The sequence below is a fragment of the Pan troglodytes genome, chromosome 1 (assembly GCF_028858775.2).
Source record: "Pan troglodytes isolate AG18354 chromosome 1, NHGRI_mPanTro3-v2.0_pri, whole genome shotgun sequence".
Lineage (NCBI taxonomy): Eukaryota > Metazoa > Chordata > Mammalia > Primates > Hominidae > Pan > Pan troglodytes.
The window spans coordinates 43,495,715-43,509,661 of NC_072398.2; the positions used below are offsets into that span (position 1 = coordinate 43,495,715).

The 13,947-nt window shown below is 53.0% G+C and overlaps 1 protein-coding gene across 3 annotated transcripts in view; it reads right to left on the reverse strand.

The window, feature by feature from the left end:
• Positions 1 to 13,947, reverse strand: part of MFSD4A (major facilitator superfamily domain containing 4A) — a 33,936-nt gene that overhangs the window by 17,450 nt on the left and 2,539 nt on the right. For 2 of the 3 annotated variants that reach the window (XM_016937210.3, XM_016937213.3), the window contains exons 2-5: positions 5,538 to 5,736; positions 4,566 to 4,826; positions 1,362 to 1,530; positions 484 to 599 (exon numbers count right to left, since the gene is read on the reverse strand). In XM_016937210.3, the coding sequence (XP_016792699.1) occupies positions 484 to 599; positions 1,362 to 1,530; positions 4,566 to 4,826; positions 5,538 to 5,736 (745 nt within the window). The remainder of the gene's footprint in view (positions 1 to 483; positions 600 to 1,361; positions 1,531 to 4,565; positions 4,827 to 5,537; positions 5,737 to 13,947) is intronic. The other variant, XM_009441291.4, reaches the window with a different exon arrangement.

Sequence of the window (13,947 nt, forward strand, 5' to 3'; positions counted from 1 at the left end):
TGGAAAAAGGTGCTAACTAATGTAACAGAGGTCACTAGTGGCATGAACAACTGGGCCTAAATTCCACCTGAAGCTTGTTTACAACACTGGCTCGAGACACCCAGGTTTGTAATGTATTCCAGGAAGCAAAGTACCCTGTTTATATAGCATGACCTCTAATTGGGGAATAGGGCACCACCCCTTTAAAAAATGCAGGTAGCCTGTCCTTGACAACAGACCAGTTAGGCCCCTACCTATAGCATTAACAAAAATAAAACAAAAATAAAAAACAATTGGCCAAGACAGAAGCCCATAGTACCAACGTGCTGTGACTGATTCTGGAGACAGTCACACTAGGACTTCAGATTAAATTTTTGAATCAACTGTACTCCAGGAGAGGTCTCCAGGAAACCTTCATGCTCCTCTCTTTCTCTTGCCTTTCCCAGACTGGAGTCTGGGGGTGAAGGGTCCCCCAGTAGGGGGCGCCCTCTGAGGCAGGCTCACCGTCAACCCATCCGTCATGAACAGGACCAGGGCGGCCGTGATGTGGATGGCAAAGAAGGAATAAGGGGCTCCTCTGAGGTTCTTCCTTTGGCAGCAGCTGAACAGGTCCTCATGCCCTGCAGGAGGCACAGGAAGAACAGGGGTGAGTCTCAGCTTCTGCTCCCTCCCTCTGCATGTCCCAGGGCCATGGCTGGCAGTCAGAAGAGCCCTGCAGGATGGGGCCCACTTACTGCCTCTAATTTCACGACCTTTCTGTTAGGAATAACCCCTGTCCATCTCCCAGTCTTGGTGGAGCCAAGGCTCAGAGAGGTCAGGTGACTTGCCCAAGGTAACAAAAGGCAAGGCTGAGCAGAATGGAGGGTGAAGTCAGAAGTCTGCCTTCCTCATTCTCTTGGTCAGGTTGCACCATCAGGGCCAAGATTTTCCTTTTTCTTTTCTTTTTTTTTTTTTTTAAAAAAAAAAGGACTATCACCTGTGGCCGGGCATGGTGGCTTACACCTATAATCCCAGCACTTTGGGAGGCCGAGGCAGATGGATCACCTGAGATCAGGAGTTTGAGACCAGCCTGGCCAACGTGGCGAAACCCCTTCTCTACTTTAAAAATACAAAAATTAGCCAGGTGTAGTGGCATGTGACTGTAATCCCCGCAACTTGGGAGGCTGAGGCAGGAGAATCGCTTGAACCTGGGAGGCGGAGGTTGCAATGAGCCGAGATTGCACCACTGCACTCCAGCCTGGGCGACGAGAGTGAAACTCTGTCTCAAAAAAAAAAAAAAAAAAAAAATCACCTGTGATCTAGGTTCACTCTCTCTGGGAGAGGGGTTACCAAGGAAGCCTCAACATGAGGTTGTAAGGATGCAGATTCATTAGAGCCCCTACCTAGGTGTGACTGAAACTTTGGGGGCAGTGAGGAGGCATCTTCCTTCTCAGGAGGCTGTGTCTCCAAGGCAAGCTCATCAGCAGACAGAAGCAGGGGCCTCCTCTGGGGACAGCAGGTCAGCAGCCGCTCCTTGGACAGCAGCATCAGCACAGCCATGGGCACTGGAAGCTGGGGAGCAGGCAGAGGGTCAGGAGAGCCCTGCCCTGAAGCTCCCCCTTCCCACGCCTGGCCTCTGCACACACTGCATGTGCATAGTCCTGGGAGAAGACAGCTCTTTTCTAAGGGTGCCCAGCTAAAAGCTGAGCCATCCCAACCTAAGAAGCCAGGTGCCTTGACCAAGGTAGGAGTGGGGAGGCCTGCTGTAATTGCTGCCTGATCACCATACTCGCGTCCCTGAAAAGACAGATATTTGTCGCATGCAAAGCTTAGACTCAAACTCTCTGCTGGCCCAGGAGAGGTGCTGGGAGTAAGCTTGCTGGAGTGTCACACCTCACACTCCTTCATGCTGGTGGGTTGCGTGATGCTTTACAAAGCAGCTTTGCTTTTGGGCATCACATCTCTACAAAACATGCTGGGGGATGTTATCACTTAGTCGTAACCTGTTAGAACTGGAAGAGATCTGAGGGGTAAACTAGAGACTGAGAGACTGCCCTGGTCACACAGTGGACTCGGGGCAAAGCCAGAATGGAGCCTGGCATCCTGATCCTTCCAGTGCTGTCTCTACCTAAGGAGCTGCCTTGGTGATGTTGATCCTAGCAGGGCACAGAGGCTCTTCTCAGGGGCTTGAAAACAAAAACATGATCTCCTTTTGATTGAAAAATACATGTTTACGAACAGCCTGTACACATAAGCCCTATGTTCAGTTTGCTGCTATTTATGCTAAATCGGAACTCCTTCAGAGCAGTGGGAAATGGCTCCTGCTTCTGAGGTTGCCTGGGGAAGCCTCCACCACCTCCCTCAGGGGCCCCTGCTTGTGTCTCACCACCCTGGTTGCCAGGAAGTACCACATCAAGTCTAACTATTGTCCTTCTTGCTGCAACTTCAGCCCAGTTCCTTTCACTTAGGAAAGACAGGAAGCCCAGGGAGCTGCAGATGTCTCCCAGAGGCTGGTGAGAGCGCCCAGCTATTGGGCTCTTCCTGGCCCACGGGAGAGGCATAGGATAGAGATGGAAGGCTGGCAGACTGCCAGCCCCTGCCTGGTGTTGTTCTGGGGGAGCCCTTCCCTGCCCCTGGAGGCAGGCTGGCTCTCACCAGTATTTCCTCAAGTCACCTAACAGGAGTGAAAGACAAAAACCACCCCTGTGTTGGCACCTCCCTATGGTGACCTTGGGAGCCTTTCTGCACACTCAAAAAGAAGTCAAGGTCAGACATGGCCCCTGGCAGTCAGGCCTGAGTGGGGAGAGAACAGCCCCTGCTGAGCCCTAATGGGGGAGACACAGCCCTTCCTCCAGTGTGAGGGGGGAAACAGGAAACCCACCCACAGAGGCCTGTAGTGGCAGAGTGCCTGAGTGAAGGCCAAGTGGAAACAGCTGTACAAGAGGCATGATCGCTCAGGTGGGGCTTTCCAGGGAGGTGGGTGCTGGGAAGGGCTTCACAGAGGATTGGCTGGCATTGCTGGCAGGAACACACCCAATTTTATAAGAATTCCATTCAGGGAAGGCAGCCCCACCTTAAAAGTCAGAGAAGGGCAGGTGGGGTGCACATGTGTGTGTGCGTGTGCACCCACATGAGTACATGCACAGCCCCATCTTCCTCCGTGCTGGACTGTTTATTTTCAGACACAAACCAATAGAAAAAGTCCGGAAATCCTGCAGCAAACAAAGTCCCTCCAGTCTGCACTTCATGGGGCAAGAGAGAACAAACCTCGGGCTTAAGCCGGACCTTCCGGCTTCCTGGTCTGGGAGTCTCAGCCTAGAGGTTCTACTGACACTGCTCCTTTCCTTCGCAGGTCTCTCCTGGAAGGAACAGGCCCAAAGCCGCATTCTTTCCAAAACAATGGATGGGCATGGGCTGAAAAGGGAAGGAGCAGATGGAGAGGGTGTGTTTATGAGAGCCCCCAGAGGAGATTCGGGCCAGGGAAAGAAAATCTACAAAGGAAAGGAAGGAAAAGGACTGGTGATGAGGGGGCAGCAGGTAGATGGTCTATGCTGAGGGTCAGGGCTTCCAGCCGGGCTCAGCCTCCTATCAGTCCCTTGTCAGGGCTTTGAGCTGGTGATGGCATGACACCCCCACCCTTGCCCTGCTGCTCACTGGAATGGTGGTCTCAAAGGCTCCTTTCAGTGCTATGTGTGTGGCATATTCTGAGGCTCAGCAGCAGCTGGGCAGCTGCTCTAGTGCCTGAGTCCAGCCCACCTGCCCCAGGAGAGCTGAGAAGTCCACCTACTGCAAAGAGAGGCTCTAAGCCACCATGACAAGCAGCATGGTGCCTCCATCCCACAGCCAAGACAGTGGCCACTGTAATGCTCCCCACCCCCAAGCCCAGGAGCCAGGGATGCTCTGGTGTTCCCGACAGTCCTCCCCAACCCAGGTGGATGGGGGTAGGGGGTCTCCCCACCTGACACTCTGGCTCCAGTCTGGGCTAACGTGAGAGATCCCAACTTGGGTTTGCAGAGCACCAGAGGAGGTTTCCAGCTGGAGGCCAGAGTCAGTGCTGACTTGGCAGGGGTGTACAAAGCGGGCCTCGGTATGTGACGCAGTCACGGGGTGAAGTGGTCTCTCGCTGTTCCCACCATAGGCTGCCTTGGCAGGCAGGGCCCTTCAGAGGTCATCTTGTCTGTCTCCTAGCCTCCACAGGAGCCCCTGACAGCAGGGCACAGGAGAATCCCACCATTGATGAAGGGACCCAGAGAAAAACCTTCCACTTCCTGCCGGGGTCTGTCCAGGGTCCACTTCATCTGGCCTTGGAGGAAAAAACTAGTTTCCCACAGAACCTCAGATAATTCGAAAGTTGACCCTGATTTTCACTGTGCTCAGCTCATTGTTTTACCCTCCTTGAGAACTGCAATCACAGGTCGCTGAACGATGGTGTAGTAGTGCAGGGGATCCCGGGGAGGGTTTGTCCTCCCATCCTCCTGCCTCTGGGATGCACACCTCAGCCCCAGCACGTTTCTCAGCATCTGAAGAATCTTCACTGGGTGTGGGGTGGACTGGGATGTGTGGACTGTCCACTAGCTCCCTACCTGGCCCGCCCCAGGGACACTCACATTGATGAGGGCCATGATCCAGAAGGCATAGGACACTCGGGTCCCTGCCCCGTCCTTTGGAGTCAGCCCTGGGAACGTCTGGTTGGACCAAGCCTTGGCATCTACGTGGTGCTGGCCCAGCACCCTGGAGACATGGAACAGGTGGCCTCGGGAGGTGGTGTTGGCTGTGCTATTGGCAGGCAAGCAGTTGGCCTCAGACAGGAAAGGGTCAGCAATAAGGGGGCTCAGCAGAGCACCAAAGCCCACGAAGAAATGGAGCACCTGGGGACAGAGGAGAGGTGGCGGGTGGGGGTGGGGGTCAGTCTTCAGCCCGGGGAAGTGGTGGCCTGGCCTCCAGTCCAGAGGACCCACACTGAGCCCCCTCCCCCAGCCCCACCCTCTGCCCCATCTAGGGGCTGCTGCCCAGCCCTGGAATGGGGAGCCATGGGTGCAGGAAGCAGGAGAGGTGAGGGGAGGTGAAGAGTGACACACCTCTCTCAACCACCCTGCCGGCCTGGGATGACTCGGGTGACAGTGCCCAATTCCCTCCCCATCTCTGTTAATCCTCAGCTGGGACTGATCACCATGTTAGCATCCACCAGCTAACACCCTAAAGGGAAGGGGGCACAAAAAGGGAAGGGCTGGCTGAATCCTGGGCACAAAAAGGGAAGGGCTGGCTGAATCCCGGGGGGAGAAAGACGAAGAAAGGAGAGAGAGGGAAGGAGGGGAAGGAGAGGGGAGGCAAGCCCTGAGTCACACCCCCTTTCCAGTTCGCAAAGAGCTTTCTTCCCCAAGCGCTTAGGCTCCTGGGACACCCTGCAGTGAGGGCAGGGATCACTGCTCTGCTTTAGAGATGGGAAAACCGAGTCTAGAACTTACTAACCCAGCTGGTAAGTGGGCCCCTGGGGGAGGAGGCTGGGAGAGAATGAGGGGGCCTAGGGAGCTCCCATGCCCTCCCCAGCTCCCAGCCCTGTGCCTGCTGGCCGGGCTTACCTGGAGGAAGACGGCCGAGTCCTTCTGGTACATCCTTACCAGCTGCATGTTGGCCACGGTGTCGATGCAGCCCATGGCCAAGCCCGCCAGCGCCATGACTGAGGCCAGCACCTTCACGTCGCGGCAGAAGGGGATGACGGCAAACACCAGGGAGATGGCCAGAGAGGAGGTGAACAGGGCCCATAGTGACTGGGCCAGGCTGCAGGAGGGAAGGGTGATGTCAGGGGATGGGGCTGGAAGCATCCCCTCCCCCTTCTCCTCCATTCACTGGGTGGTCTGGGCAGCCAAGACATTTCTCCCCCTCTGGTAGAAAAGGAAGAGAGCTGAGGAAGAAGCTGCTCACTTATTAGCTGTGGGCAAGTTGTCAAAGTCTGCTCAGATAACAATCTACCTCACAAGGTGGCTGCAGGACACTTCACAAAGCCTAGCCACTAGTATTCTACTTACAAACAATTGCACGTTATTTCCTTAAACCCTAAATTGTTTACTTAAAAGCAATTAAATGCAAAAATATTTCCCACCCTTTTCAGGGAACCTGTTTTGAGCATCTCAAGAGGCATGTGTCATAGGCATGCAACCGCAGGTGGGACCCACCCGGATGGAACCTGAGCCCAGAAGTCTCAGAGCTGGGCATTTCTTCTTGCCCAGGAATTGGCGCGGGCTGCCCTGTGCCCTCCCCACACAGGAATGGTGAGGACGCCATTGCTTCACAGGCACCCGGCCTGAGCCGCCCACACCAGCGCCCACAGCCCAGGTATTCAGGTGATTTGATGACCCCTGTAGCAGGCAGAGGTCGCAGGCTCTGTGCCTGGCAAATGTGCAGAAGTGGGGAAAGGAGGGGCTGTGGCCATACACACTGAAAGGTGACCATGTTGATCTTCCCCTTTTTCAGATAATAGAAAAGCCCACAGCAGGCAGGGGGAGGGCCTGCTACCCTATCAGTGAATGAATGAATGATTGGATGGAGTGTCTAAGGCTCTGTCAAGGTCTTTTTTGGGACACTTTGCCCAATAACCAGACTCTCAGAGAAAGGATAAAGACTTGTATTTTCTGAGACCAGTCTGAAAGTCTAATGTCAGAGAGGAGAGATTGGGCAGCAGGCAGGTTCTGGAGGTTGTAGAGGAACTTTCTCAGATTATGAAAAGGGAGAGAGCCCCCCACCCCATCAGCCTCCAGTGTGGCTGCTGGACCTGGAAAGGTGGGAGCTGAGAGAGGGGAGGGGGAAAGGCCTCTCTGAGTTTCACACTGAAAAAATAAGAGGAGGGCCCCAGTGATCACTCAGGCTGTCTTCCCAGAGCTTCTGCCCCTGACCCCCTTGGCTCTTGGCCTTGGCCCTCAGCCATCTCATCTTGCCCCACCTTTGATTAAATCCTCTATCAGCATGGCTCTGCTGATAGAGCAGTTCGTTATTTTCTCCTTTCTTGTTTCCAGGCTGATCTGCTGGGGAGATTACCGATCATGACAGTCATGACCCCAGCATGTTCCCAGCTCAGAACTCATGGGGGAGGAGAGGGGGACCAACCTCAAGGCCAGCTGTTAGGAGATGGAGGGAGAGTGCGTCATGGGGAGGCAATGCTAACACACACCGTGGGCTGATAAAACAGCAGGCTGCTCATCATAGTTCTCTCTCTTTCCCCTCCCTTTCCCTGGACAAGACAGACTAGGCAGCCTCCTAGGTGGCCTGACTTCAGGGATAGCCAGAAAGTCCCCTGTCTGCACTCTCAGAGGTCCCCCTACTGACACGGGTACCAGGACATGACATTTCTACCACCTCACTCACCACTTTGCGTAAGCAGGGATGCCCCAAGGCAAGTGCAAAAACTCTCTCGAAGAACTAGCTCATTATCATTATTGCCTTTCAATCCTGCAGGAAAGTGAAGTCATCTGCAGCAAAGTCCTGAGGGGAACGGGACCTGGGATCAGTAAACTGACATGGGCAGGGGCTGCGCAGAGGTATGGGAAAGGAAACCAGGATGATAGCGAGTACTACGGTCTGCTGACAACTGCTAATGTTTGTCACTTGGTTCATATGACAAGGCTATGAAGCAGGCTTTGTCGTTGTGCCCATTTGACCAGTGAGTAAACTCGGGCTGAGAAAAGCCAAGATAGCAGCAGACAGAGCCTGAACTCTAACCAAGGTCTTCTGGCTTGATAGTCCCTATGCTATGCTGCTTTTCCAGGGAGGAGTGTGTGTGCGTGCACATGTGGGTGCATGTGTATGGGTATGTGACTGAGTTACTCACTAATGGCTCCACTCAGAAGGTGCAAATGCAGGAGGGGAGAGGAAGGAGCCACGGACCCAGCCAGGCTGGAGATGGGAGTGCCAGCCGAGAATAGGAGGCCAGATTCTGCAGAGCGTTGAATGGCAAGGCTAGGAAGCACTGGAGAGCAGCTGCGGTCTCTAGAACATGCGCCTCTAACACCCCTCTGCGGGGGTTAGCAGAGATCCACATGCTCGCGAGCATCACTGCTGGCTCCACCACCAGCTTCCCCAGGCATCTGCCTCTGCCTGTTCATTGTGGAAGCCATGCCTGGCCCCATATTCGGCTCTGCAGAGACGCTCAACCCAGGTTCCTGGACGTGGCTAGTGACCGGCGCAGTGCTTGGGGAACGCTTGTCTTGCCAGCCCACACGGGGTGGCCTGGTAGAAGGGACTGGGCACTGCTGGGAGGCCGATGTGGGAGTTTTGCTAGTTTATCTGATAGGGGAGACAGAGATAGAGGCAGAGAAAGAATCATGTAGGGACGGGTTGCCAGGAAGGTGCCCAGTGTACAGTGGGGATTGGGAAAAAGAGAAGGGGTCAGTAAGGGCTGGAAGGGGTCAGGAAGCCCTGTCCAGGTCTCATCTCTGTCCTGTTCACTGCTGTTTGTCTCCTTTCACCTGTCATTCTTGAGAAGGACACTAGGTGCCCACTGGAGGTATGGTTTGTCCCAGGCTCAGCCACAGGCAGGAGGGAGGGATAAAGAGAGAAAAGACGGAAAAGGGAGGTTGGAGAGAACCACGCCTGGGAAATCCCCTCCCTGCATCTCCCTGGACTGTGATTTTAGTTTGATAAGCCTGGAGGTTAGGGCGATGGAGACCTGTTCCCAATAAATGGGGACATCTGTATCACAGGAAATCTTGTCTGTAGATCCCAGGCTGCCCACCCTCCCCAGTTGCTTCCATAGGGCTGTGCCTGGGCATTCCAAACATCAGCCTGAACAAATTTCTTTAGAATGATATGCTGTTGCCAAGGAAAAGGAAGTCCCAGACACATCCCAGAGCCAGACTGAAATACATTTATTGCCTGTTTTAAATGGCTTGGTCAATAGCCCCTTCTAGGAATGTGGATAATTAAAAATTATGGAATAACCATGTCAAAACAGTTTTGGCATCCAGGATGGAGTGCGATCTGGAATCAGAATACTGGGTTCTAGGCCCACCTCAGCCACTTCCCAGAGATGTGGCTTGGGCAAGCCACTTATGCTTAGCCCCTCTGAGCCTCAGTTTCCTCTGCTGTAAAATGGGGATAACAAGCTCTGCATGAGGTTGGGGCTGCCACGAGGAGTCCATGTGATGTGACATTTCATCCTCCTTTGCTCACTCTCTGGGATTTTCCCCTGGCCACTTGCCACCCCTCCCAGGTGCTCACTGCCTCCCTGCTGGCCCTGGCTTCCCCAAAGAGCAATGTTGGGCCCAGAGAACTGCACTGAGCTGACAGGGTACAGAGACCAGTGCCAGCTCCCAGATTCTACCCTCCCAGGCCTGCCCCTATTCCTGCTGCAATGCCCTTTGGGGTGACCCTGGGAGGCTGGCCCAGGAACTGTTGGAGGGAGATACCCCTGCTCCTACCTCTTGTCCCCCACCCCACTCACTCTCCACCCTGGGCAGCGTCCCAGCTAAGGTGGCAGCAATGACATGAGTCCTGTCCCTCATTTTACAGATCAGGAAACTGAGGCCCAGATAGGGGAAAAGAGGAGCAGAACTGAGCCAGGATCCAAAGTCTTGGCTCCCAACCCAGGCAAAGCAAGCAGAGTGGCAGAGTGGCATTGGTCTTCCCTCCCCTGGTCCTGGGCTCACAGGTTAATTCAGGCCAATTAGAGAAAGAGCCTCACTTTCCCCAAGGCCCAGAGAGACCCAAGATATAGCCTGGACAGTCTGGAAAACCTACTTCAGGAAGTCTCAGAAATGACCAAGTTACTTATTAATGGCTCCACACAGAAGGTCTAAGTGGGAGAGGGAAGAGGAGGGAGCCTGAGTTTTCCCCCAGGTGAGCTGTGGCTCTGCTGGAGCTGCCTGCCCAGCCCCTGTTGCTGGGTGACCTTGAGCTGCTGCTGCCCCCTTCAGCCCCATGCTCTGCCTTACCCACAGGGCATACATGATCACTTTGACCTGGCTTTGCCTTGGGCACCTGTTCTTGCCTTCCTGGTTCTGTGAAAAGAGGAGGGAATAGTTGGCTGTGAAACAGGGGAAGGGCCTGAGCAGTAAGATGCCAGGCAGCCCATTCCTGCCTGCCACCCCAGGGGTGGGGAAGAATGCTGCCGAAGCCCAGCCCCCATGCCACCCTGGGTAGGGCCTGATGGCATCGACATTCTCTTCACATGTTTGTCCCAGGTGATCCCTCTGCCCAGCAGGGATGCTTAGGACATCTTCCTCCCAGCCTGGAAAATCTCCTTCCTCGAAGGACCAGGGGAGAAGGGCAGGGAGCAGAACTGTGGAAGAGTCACAGATGGAAGTGTCCCTAGCCCCTATCCACCCCAAAAGGGGCAGCAGCCCAGAAGGAGATGGTTTGGGGACCTGGGACAAGAAACCAGTAGACAAGGGACCCCCTGGGAGCTAGGGCAGGCTGGTGACTCTATCTCAGGCCAGGCTGATGGGGAAGGGGCAGCTGAGACTGAGGGCAAGGCCAGGGATAAAAAGGCCCCCCTCCAACTTGGTCACCCCAGCCTTCACACTGACACCTCAGTTGTTAAGGGCCCCATGTTAAAGCTGGAGAGATCCAAAGGGAGGGGCAGACAAACTGGTCTTTGGGGAGATTCCAAGCTACGGCAGGACCACCCTGTTAGACTCTGAGGTTGGGAGCTGCAACTTGTGCATGATGGCATCCCCTGGGGCCCACCATGGTGCTAGGCACACAGGGCATGCTCCTTAGATGTTGGTTGAGCTTGAACTTGCAGTCTGTTCACTTGGAACACCTCTCCCTCAATTCTTTGCATGCCTGGCTCTCTCCTGTCGCGCAAGAGTCAGCTTTAATATCATCTCCCCAGAAAGGGCTTCCTTGATCACCTAGCTAAGTGGCCCCCAAAATGTGCCACTCTCCATGCTACCCTGCTTGATTTCCTTCATTTCACAATGTAAAATTCTCCACAGTGTGGGCTCCAAGAGTGCAGCGACTTTTACTTTGTCTGTTGTAGTCACCCTTAAAACAGGATCTGGCTCAAGAGGTATTTGTTGAATGAGTGAATTAATGGGTGGTATAAGTTTTGAGATTTTTGTTTTGGTTTTTGAGATAGGGTCTTGCTCTGTTGCTCAGGTGGGAGTGCAGTGATGCAATCATGGCTCACGACAGCCTCAACCTCCAGGCTCAAGTGACCCTCCCACTTCTGCCTCCTGAGTAGCTGGGACTATAGGTATGCACCACCATGCCCAGCTAATTAAAAATTTTTTTTGAGACAAGGTCTCACTTTGTTGCCCAGGCTGGTCTTGAACTCCTGCCCTCAAGTGGTCCTCCCACCTTGGCCTCCCAAAGTGCTGGAATTACAGGTGTGAGCCACCGAACCTGGCTTTGAGGTTTTTTTAACTTAAAAAAAATTGATATATAAATTACATACTATAAAATTCACATATTTAAGCGTACAATTCAATGGTTTTTAGAATATTTGGAGTTGTAAAACCATCACTACAATCTACCTTTAGAGCATTTCTGTCACCCCAAAAAGAAATCTTATATCCAGGCCAGGCGCAGTGGCTCACACCTGTAATCCCAGCACTTTGGGAGGCCAAGGTAGGCGGACTGCTTGAGGTCAGGAGTTCGAGGGCAGCCTGGCCAACACGGTGAAACCTGTCTCCACTAAAAATACAAAAATTAGCTGGGTGTGGCAGTGCATGCCTGTAATCTCAGCTTCTAGGGAGGCCTGAGGCATGAGAATTGCTTGAACCCGAGAGGCAGGGTTTGCAGTGAGACAAGATCGCACCACCTCACTTCAGCTTGGGCAAAAGAACAAGACTATGTCTCAAAAAATAAAAATAAAAAAGAAATCTTATATTCATTAGTAGTCACTCCCCATTCATCTCCACACCTTACCCTTAGCCCTAGGCAACTAGTAATTTAGTTTCTGTATCTGCAGATTTCCTTATTCTGAACTTTTACATAAATAAAATGATATAATATGTGATCTGTTGTGTCTGTCTTCTTTCACTTAGCATAATGTTTTCCAGATCATCCATGGTATAGCATGTGTCAGTATCTCATTCCTTTTTATGGCTGAGTGATATTCTGTTGCATGGATATACCCCTTTTTTTTTTCTTTTTTTGAGACAGAGTTTCGCTCTTGTCACCCAAGCTGGAGTGCAATGGCACAATCTCGGCTAACTGCAACCTCCGCCTCCTGGTTCAAGCGATTCTCCTGCCTCAGCCTCCCGAGTAGCTGGGATTACAGGCACGTACCACTATGCCTAGCTAATTTTTGTTTTTGTTTTTTTTTAGTAGAGACGGGGTTTCACCATGTTGGCCAGGCTGGTCTTGGACTCCTGACCTCAGGTGATCTACCCGCCTCAGCCTCCCAAAGTGCTGGGATCATAGGAGTGAGCCAATGTGCCTGGCCAATATACCACATTTTTGTTTTGTTTTGTTTTGACACTGGAGTCTCACTATGCTGCCCAGGTTGTCTTTGAACTCCTGGGCTCAAGCGAGCATCCCACCTCAGCCTCTCAGGTAGCTGGAACAACAAGGCATCCACCACCACACCTGGCTGGATAAACCACATTTTTGTTTGTCCATCCATCCGCTGATGGACATTTGGTTTGTTTCTACTTTTTGACTGGGATGAATAATGCTGCTATGAACATCCACGTACAGGTTTAGTGTGTGGACATACATTTTCAATTCTTTGGGGATCATACCTGGGAGTTGGGACCCTATGATAGCCCTATGTTGAGACTGATTTTTAAAACAAGGACAATGTCTGGTACTGGACGCTCAGTAGGCTTTTGGCACAGGTTTGTTGCATGCTGACTGGTAGACAAGGTGCTGGAGGGAGAGGCAGAGGCTTTCTGGATGGGAGACCAACCACAGCCCAGCTCAAGGGGAGAAGCTGGTTTGTCCTGTGTTCCAGGGACTGGAGGGGGCCAGCATATCTAGGGGTGGCCTGGGCAACTGGTGTATGGAAGACAGGGTTTGGTGCAATGGCCAGGAGGGAGTCATAGCTAGGTCTGGGGCAGGGTAGGACTTGCAGATTAGGAGGAATTTGAGGGGGAAAAAAGGAAGAAAAAGAGAAAAGTGAATAGGGCAAAGAGAGGAAGAACTCAACAGATCCTCTGACAAACCCTCTGTTAAGAAAGCATGGGCAGGGGAGAGGCCAAGGTGAGGCTGGGAGAAGCCTGGGGAAGCTCTGAAAGTTGTTTACCTATGCTGACGCCTTCGAGATAAAGGGGTCTCCCAATTCCCTAGGGCGGTTAGACAGGTCTCCAAGAAACCAGGAAAAATCCTAACCTTTAATCTAAATACCCCTTCCCCTTTCCTGCCTGACAAAGCACACACCTACACACCCTTGCCAACCAGGTGGCTTTTTGTTTTTCTCTGAGAGAGTGAGCAAGCTGGTGCTGCCCTGAGCTCAAGTCTTCCCCTGCACCCACTCCAATAGCCAAGGCTCTCCACCTTCCACACGTAGTCCTCCCAAAGCACATCCCTATGGAGGCATCCACAAGCCCCATTCTGCCTGTGCCCTCAGTCTGGGCCCAGCAGTAGGCAGGACCTGAGTAGGAACCCACGAGAAAGACACTGCCCCCAACTATCCTCTCCCATGTGTCATCCTAAACTTTCCCCCACTCCCCCGCAACAGCTGGCTCTCACAGATTTGTTAAAGCAATCCCCCACTCACAAGTATAAACCAAGTGAGAGCGTTAGCTGGTAATCACTTAAGCTGCAAAGCACTTGCTTGCAGGGGTATTGCATTTTAACTGAGACATGGTCCCACAGAATCCAGCTTTAAAGCTTTGTTGCAGGGCTGCTGGAGCTTCTGGCTGGGGGGATGGGAGACTGTGATGAGAGCTGCCCAGAGTCAGCAACGTGGTGGGAGACTGTCGCCTACACTCAAGGCCACCCCTGGACATCCCTCTGTTTCCACTGTATATCTGTTTTGCTCTTAACCAAAGGAAAGAGTTCTTCATGGCATTTTGTCTTGGGGGTGGGAGGACTGAGGTTCAGAATTTA